This window comes from Rana temporaria, chromosome 10, assembly GCF_905171775.1.
Source record: "Rana temporaria chromosome 10, aRanTem1.1, whole genome shotgun sequence".
Taxonomy (NCBI): Eukaryota; Metazoa; Chordata; class Amphibia; order Anura; family Ranidae; genus Rana; species Rana temporaria.
The window spans coordinates 144,064,483-144,074,482 of NC_053498.1; the positions used below are offsets into that span (position 1 = coordinate 144,064,483).

The following is a 10,000-nucleotide window of genomic DNA, read 5'->3' on the forward strand; positions in this document are numbered from 1 at the left end:
ATATATTAGGGCTGCACGATTCTGGTCAAAATGAGAATCACGATTCTTTTGCTTAGACTAAAGATCACGATTCTCAAAAAATTTATGCCAGAACCCCCCCCCCCAAAAAAAATTTTATATATAAACCTGCGATTTATCTGAAAAATATGAATATATAAAAAAAGAGACCAGTGATATGTCTATAATGTTAAAGATCATATAACTCCTATGAAAAAAGCAGAATCAAACTTTGATTCTGCTTTTTACATAGGAGCTATATGGTCTTTAACATTATAGACATATCACTGGTCTCTTTTTTTATAGATCAGAAGCAGTACCGCCAGCAACCATTGGGTGGCGCATGGATACACACAGTTGTACAGAACTGTGAGAAGGATTAATACATCACAAGCAGTACCGCCGGCAACCACTGGGTGGCGCATTGATACAAACTACTGTTGTACAGAACTGTGAGACTTGAAGCTCAGGAATCTATCCAGCGGCGCTGGCTGCTGACGTCGGTTTTGATATCGGCGGCTTTTGCGTTCCACGCTGGTTACGTGGAACCAGCGGTGAAAACAGAAGAATCGCGGGTCATCCCGGGCGGGGAGAATCTAAATCGCGATTCTCTCCGCGATTAATCGTGCAGCTCTAATATATATGTATATATTGTGTGTTGTGTCATGCTGTTGTGGACTCTGCTGGGATTGTTTAGGTTGTGGTAGTGTCTGTCTGCCTTGGGAGAAGTGTATTATGGGACGGATGTTTGTATTGGTGGTCCTGGCATGTAACCGGGGGGGCAGGGCAGAGAGGGGAGGAGGGGAGAGTTCCTCCAACAGCCCTCCCTGCTGATAAGGTGGTCTATTGTTCAAACATGTGTGTTCCTTACTGCCGATTGGACAGTTTACCCCGCCCTGAATCCAAGGGAGGGGGCATTGTGTCCCTGAGCGTTGCCTCTCTGTAAGACGCCTTTCACACTGGGGCGGTTTGCAGGCGCTATTGCACTAAAAAATAGCACCTGCAAACTGAGCCTAAACAGCGGCTGCCTGAGGGGCTTTCACACTGAAGCGGTGCGCTAGCAGGACCGCTCCAAAAGTCTTGCTAGAAGCATCTTTGGAGCGGTAAGAGGAGCGGTGTGTTTACCGCTCCTTCCCATTGACAGCAATGAGAAACCGCAGCTATACTGCCGGCAATGCGCCTCTGCAGAAGCGCATTGCCGGTGGTATTAACCTTTTTTCAGCCGCTAGCGGGGGTTAAAACCGCACCGCTAGTGGCCGAATCCCATCGTAATTCCAACGGTATAGCGCCACTAAAAATAGTAGCGCCATACCGCCGCCGCACCTCCCGCCCCAGTGTGAAAGGGGCCTTACTGTGTTTTGAATAAACAGTCTGTTTTCACCCTACATTGAGTTACGGCTAATGACTGGGTGCTCTGAGGGATCTTGGATCGGGTGGTATCGGAGGCAAGGAGACTCATCTTGAGTATGGAGGTCCGTCACACCGTATGTGTCCCATTGGAGGGATTCCCCTTCACTTCCTCTTTACACAAGACAAGACAGGAAGTGAGCTGAAACCCCTCTAAACAGGGAGAAATCCACTCTTCCAAAATCATGTGAATATTCAGTAAAGCAGTCCCTAGAAAAATCTAATTCCACAATCTGCCTTAAAAATAAAATGACTTGAGACTGGCTACCAATCTTTAGCGCTCTACCCCAGTGTTTCTCAACTCCAGTCCTCAAGGCGCCCCAACAGGTCATGTTTTCAGGCTTTCCATTATTTTGCACAGGTGATGTGATCAGTTTCACTGCCTTAGTAATTACCACAGCTTTTTCATCTGAGGGAAATCCTGAAAACATGACCTGTTGGGGCACCTTGAGGACTGGAGTTGAAAAAATTGCTCTACCCTATGCCCATCATTAGCCAAAGCAAAGAGCAAGAACAATAAAAAACAGGAAATTCCTTTTGTGAAACAAACAAAAAGCAATGGTAACTTTGGACAGGACAATCGCATGACCACTCACATTTACTGTGGACGGCAAAGAGGCTGCTTGGCGCCCCCCGATGGGGAGGAAAGGTAAGCTGACTTGGAACTGCAGTCTGGCATTTGTCCACCTCCCGATAGACAACCTGCAACAGAAGCACAGATCAGACATGGAACAGAGGAATGTAACTATCCACGTCATCTGTACAGACAAGTCTGGCTTGCTATCAGTGACAAGGAGCTCGGGCAAAGTCAAAATGTGAAAATTGGTGGCATTTCTTTTTATTATTACTGTTTTCACTGTGTAAATACGCCTTGGTTTTTGGCGAGGAGGGTAGCGTCTTCTCCAGGGAAGGCAAGTACACCAGTCCTTTCATTACTCTTTATTTAGATATGGAGCAAGTCAAATGTTTCCTCATAATCGGGTATTCTCTTTGCTTTAACCGCTTGCCCACCGGGCCTATTCTGGCACCTCTCTCCTTCATGTCAAAATCACAATTTTTTTGCTAGAAAATTAATCAGAACCCCCAGACATTTTTTTTTTTTTTTTTTAGCAGACACCCTAGGGCAGGGATCCTCAAACTACGGCCCTCCAGCTGTTGTAGAACTACACATCCCATGAGGCATGGCAAAACGGACATTCACAGACATGACTAGGCATGATGGGAATTGTAGTTCCTGAACACCTGGAGGGCCGTAGTTTAAAGACCCATGCCCTAGGGAATAAAGTGGCGGTCATTGCAACTTTTTTTCCTCGCACGGTATTTGTGCAATCATTTTTCAAACGCCTTTTTTGGGGGGGGGGGGGGGGGAGTTTCATGAATTAAAGCGGGAGTTCACCCGAAAAAAATGTTTTAACCTTAGATTAATGCTCATTTTGTCTAGGGGAATCGGGTAGTTTTTTTTTTAAATCTAAGCAGTACTTACCGTTTTAGAGAGCGATCTTCTCCGCCGCTTCCGGGTATGGTCTTCGGGACTGGGCGTTCCTATTTGATTGACAGGCTTCCGACGGTCGCATCTATCGCGTCACAAGTAGCCGAAATAAGCCGAACGTTGGTGCGGCTCTATACGGCGCCTGCGCACCGACGTTCGGCTACTTTCGGAAAATCGTGACACGATGTATGCGACAGTCGGAAGCCTGTCGGAAGACTGTCAATCAAATAGGAACGCCCAGTCCCGCAGCCCATACCCGGAAGCGGCGGAGAAGATCGCTCTCTAAAACGGTAAGTACTGCTTAGATTTTAAAAAAACTACCCGATTCCCCTTCACAAAATGAGCCTCAATCTAATGTTAAAAATGAACTTTTCGGGTGAACCTCCACTTTAAAAAAACAACAAAACAGTAAAGTTAGCCCAATTATTTTGTATAATGTGAAAGATGATGTTACGCCGAGTAAATAGATACCCAACATGTCAGGCTTTAAAATTGCGCCAAACTTGTAAATGTAATTTTTTTTACAGGTTACTTTTTGAGTTACAGAGGAGGTCTAGGGCTAGAATTGTTTCACACGCTCTAACGCATGCGGTGATACCTCACGTGGGGTTTGAACGGCGTTTACATATGTGGGCGGGACTTACATGCGTGTTCGCTTCTGAGTGCGAGCTACCGGGGACAGGGGCTTTTTGAAAAATAAATACAATTTAAAAAAAAAAAAAATATTTTTACACTTTTTTTATTTTATTTCATCACTTTTATTCCTATTACAGGGAATGTAAACATCCTGTGACAGGTCCTCTTTATGGAGAGATGTGGGGTCAGTAAGACCCCACATCTCTCCTTCAGGCTTGAAAGCATGAGATTGTGAAAACAAATTCACAGATCTCATGCCAACAGCCGCTTTGTTTACTTCCGGGTACCTGGGCGTGACGTCACAACGTCGCGCCTGGGCCTCCGACGGTCATAGAGATGACTGGTGACCATCTGGTCACCGGAAATCTCTATCGTCGTGAGCCGGCACCGGTCGATTCGTTTTCTGGGCCCCCGATGGCACGGGAGAACCCGGAGAAGCACCGGATAAAGGCGGGACGATACCTCCCGCTGCCTACAAGAATGATCAAGAGGTGGAACTGCCACTATGATCGTTCTTATGGTGCGCAGAATCGCCGGCAGAAGGCGCAGATATCTGAATGATACCTGTAGCTGCAGGCATCATAGAGATATCACCGCACAAAGTCGAGGACGTCATATGGTGGTTAAGGCGCTGGTGGGAGCGAAGAAAAGGCAAGCATGTAGCGCTGCAGACGCACACAATGCATTCACAGCGCACCACCCAGCGATCTATCAGAGTACAGAACTGCTGTGAGAAGCAGACCCAGCTATCATAATGGAGTCATAAAACAGCTGATGATCCCCATATAAATACACAGCTCTGCGTCTATCAGTTGTGCTAATCCTACGGCGGAGGAATTCCTCATCCTGTCACGGAGGAGCCGTACTGGGCAATGTGTCAAATCCGAGTGCCTTTCTGCTTCGGATCTAAATGCCACCCTGCGAGGAAGACCAGTTCAAACGATGCCGCCTCTGCTCACCCTCCCCAGAGGCCGCAGGGCCCGGATCATTCCGTCCCAGGTTACTTACTGTCTTTGGGTTGGAAATAGTAGCGGAATGTGCCAGCTCTTTGATTGGCTTCCATGTAACGTGATTCAGTATTCGAACCTAATAGAGGAAAAACAAATAAGATTAATGATGCTTGTAGATTTATCCTGGAAAACGAGATCTGGTCACGTCTGTGTACATGCCTTCTCGTCGTAGCTGCCAACCGCGAGGAACTGGCTGCTGGGGCTCCAGACGACGGACTTGATGCCCAACGACCACTCGTAGGCGCTGTAGCTGGACAGCAGGCGTCCGTCCAGAGAGTAGAGTAACAGCTTGTACTGGAGAATGGTGAAAAATAACGTGTTAGATAAACTTTGCGGCACTGGCGCTTCCAGGATAATGTACAACCCTCTAGTTTCACCCCAAAGATAGGTGTATCTAAACCCAAAAACATTTTAAACACCTGCCAACCACTGACTTAAAGTGGAGTTCCAGGCTATTTTTAGTTTATTAAAAGTCAGCAGCTACAAAAAGTGTAGCTGCTGACTTTTAATAAAACAGCCACTCAACTGTCCCACGGTCCAGCGATGCCGCCGCACGTAGGCCCGCTCCTCTCCCCCTCCTCTCTGCGGCACCTCCATTGGAACTGTGGGCACCCGGCCGTGACAGCTTGTGGTTTACTGCGCTTTTGGAGTGAATAGGCGATCTTCTGGGACCTGTCAGGTGTCCCAGGAGATCGCTTAGACTAGAGGGAGAGGCCACCTAGGGGCCCTCTAGGCAGAAGGAGGAAATGGGACAGGAAGCCCCCTTCAAAACAAAGAACCCACTCTCCCCCCCCCCCCCCCCAAAAAAAATTACATGCCAAACGTGGCATGCAAGGGGGCGAGGAGTGCTTAAAGCGGAAGTACACTTTTGGGTGGAACGCCGCTTTAACCACTTAACGCCCACTGCACGACTATTTACGTCCGCAAAATGGCACGGACAGGCAGATGGGCGTGTATATATACAGCTTTGCCTTCTAGCGGGTGGGGGGTCCGATCGGGAACCCCCCCCACCCGCTGCGTGCGGATTCCCTCGGGGAGCAATACGGGACGACGGCGCGGCTATTCGTTTATAGCCGCTCCGTCGCGATCGCTCCCCGGAGCTGAAGAACGGGGAGAGCCGTATGTAAACATGAGTGCTTCAGAGCCCTTTCACACTGCCAGCACCCACGCTGGTAAAGTGCCACTAAGACCCCTTTCAAACTGGGGAGTTTTTCAGGCATTTTGTCGTAAAAAAAAAAAAAACACCTCAAAGGGAAGGGGCGCTTTAGGATCGGTGTATTCAACGCTCCTAAAGCGCTGCAAAGAAGCTGCTTGCAAGACTTTTTTTTTGATGCCCTGCCAGCGCAGCGCCTCAGTGTGAAAGCACTCAGACTTTCACATTGGGATGGCAGATGCAGCTTCTTTCATGTGCTTTTTTTAACGCTAAAGCGCCTGAAAAACGCCCCAGTGTGAAAGGGGTCTTATAAAACAAAAAATGTAAAAAACCCAGAGATAAACAAATACCACCAGAAGAAAGCTCTATTTGTGTGAAAAAAAATTATATACATTTTATTTGGGTACAACATGGCATGACCACGCAATTGCCAGTTAAAGTAGCGCAGTGATGAAATGCAAAAAAATGCCCTGGTCATAAAGGTGGCAAGAGTTTGTTCTGCACTCCTGTGACCCGTTTTCAGCAGACAGTAGGCTGAATCCCGCTGTCGGCTGACATCACAGAGCCAGTCCTGGCTTAGGCAAGATCGTGACAATGGAGTCAGGATCCTCCCACATGCCTGGACTGGCACCCGCCTACGGTCCTCAGCAAACCGCCAGCCAGCCGCTCCCACCCCCTCCATAGCCAAGCGCTCCAGCGAGTGCGAGGTGGTGGTGGTGGGGGAGGGGGGGAAGAGAGAGCTGGTGACTGACAGCCAGCAGCTCTCTACTTGGAGAGCCCTGGGAATCAAGCAATCAGCGGTGTTTGATCGCTCGTTTCTCAGTGTTGGATGGGAATAGATGCAGCATCCACCTAGGCGAGTACGATTACTAAATAAAAAATATGCGTCTCTTAGGCCCCCTTTCACATTGAGGCGTTTTTTATGCGGTACAGCGCTAAAAATAGCGCTGCTATACCACATGAAAAAATCATGCCCTGCAGGCTTCAATGTGAAAGCCCGAAGGCTTTCACACTGAAGCGGTGCGGTAACAGGACCGCTCCAAAAGTCCTGCTAGCCGCATCTTTGGAGCGGTTTTCGGAGCGGTGTGTTTACCGCTGCTATACCGTGCCTTCCTATTGAAATCAATGGGAAACCGCGGTAATACCGTCCGCAATGTGCCTCTGCAGAGGCGCATTGCGGGCGGTATTAACCCTTTCTCGTCCGCTAGCGGGGGTTAATACCGCACCGCTAGCGCCCGAATATCGCGGTAAATACGACGGTATAGCGCCGCTACAAATAGCGCGGCTATACCGTCACCACGGCTCCACCGCCCAATGTGAAAGCAGCCTTAATATCTTGCATTTTTCTTGCATCTTGTATTTTTAGGCTTTTAATTTCAATCGCGGATCCTGCCCCGTAACAGGCTTCCTGTCCTAGGGTGAAAATGCTCACCCGCCATAATGCATCTGGCAAGCAGCAGAATAATCATTCTAGGCTGCTCGCTCCCGAGTTTGACTACAGAGCACCACCCCCTCACGTCATCCCCAAAAAACAAAAGGGGAGGTGTTCTGTAGTTAACAGCGGTGATCTGGGCAGGGCTTATAAGACGGCTTAAGACTTCAGTGCAGCAGAGGCAATGTATATCTGAAGTTACAAGCTTTCTGGATTTCTGGCGGGATCAGCAGGTACTTTTTTGCACATCCGATATAAGAAAACACTTTCAATGGTAAAGATAACAGGCCAAATAGGGAGCAAAAAGAGACATGGTTAGGGTTTATATACACTATATTACTATTACCAAGTTTTGGGACACCTGCCTTTACACGCACATGAACTTTAATGACATCCCAGTCTTAGTCCGGAGGGTTCAATATTGAGTTGGCCCCGCCCTTTGCAGCTATAACAGCTTCACCTCTTCTGGGAAGGCCGTCCACAAGGTTTAGGAGGGTGTCTATGGGAATGTTTGACCATTCTTCCAAAAGAGCATTTGTGAGGTCAGGCACTGATGTGGAAGAGAAGTCCTGGCTCGCAGTCTCCGCTCTAATTTATCCCAAAGGTGTTCTATCGGGTTGAGGTCGGTCCACAAGGTTTAGGAGTGTGTCTATTGTCCATAAAGACATGGAAGAGCGAGTTTGGGGTGGAGGAACTTGACTGGCCTGCACAGAGTCCTGATCTCAACCCGATAGAACACCTTTGGGATGAATTAGAGTGGAGACTGTGAACCAGGTCTTCTCATCCAACATCAGTGCCGGACCTCACAAATGTTCTTCTGGAAGAACGGTCAAACCTTCCCATAGACACACTCCTAAACCTTGTGGACTGCCTTCCCAGAAGAGGTGAAGCTGTTATAGCTGCAAAGGGCGGGGCCAACTCAATATTGAACCCTACGGACTGAGGCTGGGATGCCATTAAAGTTCATGTGCGTGTAAAGGCAGGCGTCCCAATACTTTTGGTAATATAGCGTATCTTTTTAGTAACTGAATGAAGCATCCGTCATATTGGCAATATGAAAAGACACAACAATATCCCGTCGGGGGTTCGGAGCCGCGTCCTCCCAGACAGATCAGTGATGTTAGACAACAACAAGAGGATTTGGTTTCCATACCTCCAGACAGGAGTCCCATGCAGCCAGTACACAGCCATTGGGGGCCCATTCTATGCCTGTCAGGTCCTGAGTGTCCGTCTCAAAGTGCTGCAAGAAAAAAAAAAAAAAACAGAATAAAAAAAAAAAACTCACCCATCTGGTATGGGCAGCGCCCATTATTTATATCACCCACGTTTTTTGCGCAGCGGCCTTTGAAATGCAATTTAAAAATATATATATACACTTTAATGAATTCTAATGCAAAAAAAAAAAAATAATCTATAACCCGATTTTTAAGATTCAAAGATGTTACACTGAAATTTTTTATATATATATATATATATATATACACATACACACATATACATATATATACACCGCTTGCAACGGCGTCAAACGGCATACATTTTTACTATTCCATAGGAGATGCTTTAAAAGTCTTTACAGGTTACCACTTCACATTTATCCCTTTTAACCACCCGGATCATTATGCAGGTAAAGGACCAGGCCACTTTTTGCGAATTCTGCACTGCGTCGATTTAACTGACAATTGCGCGGTCATGTGACGTGGCTCCCAAACAAAATTGGCGTCCTTTGTTTCCCACAAATAGAGCTTTCTTTTGGTGGTATTCGATCACCTCTGCAGTTTTTATTTTTTGCGTTATAAACAAAAATAAATAGAGCGACAATTTTGAAAGAAAATAAATATTTTTTACTTTTTGCTATAATAAATATCCCCAAATTATATATATATATATAAAAACGTATTTCCCTCAGTTTAGGCCGATACGTATTCTTCTACTTATTTTAGGCAATAAAAAAAAATGGCAATAAGCGTTTATTGGTCGGTTTGTGCAAAAGTTATAGCGTTTACAAAAATAGGGGATAGTATTATGGCATTTTTATTAATACATTTTTTTTTCTTTTAATAGTAATGGCGGCGATCAGCGTTTTTTTTTTTTCGTGACTGCGACATTATGGCGGACACATTGGACACATTGGACACATTTTTGGGACCATTGTCATTTTCGCAGCGAAAAGTGCTATAAAAATGCACTGTTTACTGTGAAAATGACAATGGCAGTGAAGGGGTTAACCACTAGGGGGCGCTAAGGGGTTAAGTGTGCCCTAAGGAAGTGATTCTTACTGTCTGGACGTGCGACGTCACTGATCGTCGTTCCCTATAACAGGGAAGACGCTCAGTGCCACAGAGAAAAACGGGGAAGGTGTGTTTACACTCGCCTCTCCCCATTCTTCAGCTCCTGTGACCTGACCGTGGGACACGGCCGGCGATCGGGTCCCGCGAGCGCGGTCACGGAGCGCAACCCACGGCTGGGCACTTAAAGGGCAACGTACCTGTACGTGATTGTGCCCAGCCTTGCCATTCTGCCAACGTATATCGGCGTTAGGCGGTCCTTAAGCGGTTATAACATTTTTTTATCAATTTTTACACTGTCACTTTTCACTTACCGTATTTATCGGCGCATACCGCGCACTTTTTTGCCCTGAAAATCAGGGTAAAATCGTGGGTGCGCGATATACGCCGATACCCGCGCCGAGTTTGAACCACTGCGCCGGCATATACTGAGCGCAGTACACTCGTGTATAGTCAAGCAGGCTCGGCTCCTCTCGCGGTCACGTCCTGGACGTACAGGACGTGACCGCGAGAGGAGCAGAGCCTGCCCGACTATACCCGAGTGTACTGCGCTCGGTATATGCCAACGCAGTGGTTCAAACTCGGCGC

General features: G+C 47.2%; 1 protein-coding gene across 1 annotated transcript in view; it reads right to left on the reverse strand.

Annotated features, from left to right (window-relative positions):
- WRAP73 (WD repeat containing, antisense to TP73) overlaps nt 1-10,000 on the reverse strand; it is a 60,005-nt gene that overhangs the window by 6,023 nt on the left and 43,982 nt on the right. The window contains exons 6-9 of the mRNA XM_040326468.1: nt 8,278-8,364; nt 4,699-4,833; nt 4,538-4,615; nt 2,001-2,106 (exon numbers count right to left, since the gene is read on the reverse strand). Of these exons, the coding sequence (XP_040182402.1) occupies nt 2,001-2,106; nt 4,538-4,615; nt 4,699-4,833; nt 8,278-8,364 (406 nt within the window). The remainder of the gene's footprint in view (nt 1-2,000; nt 2,107-4,537; nt 4,616-4,698; nt 4,834-8,277; nt 8,365-10,000) is intronic.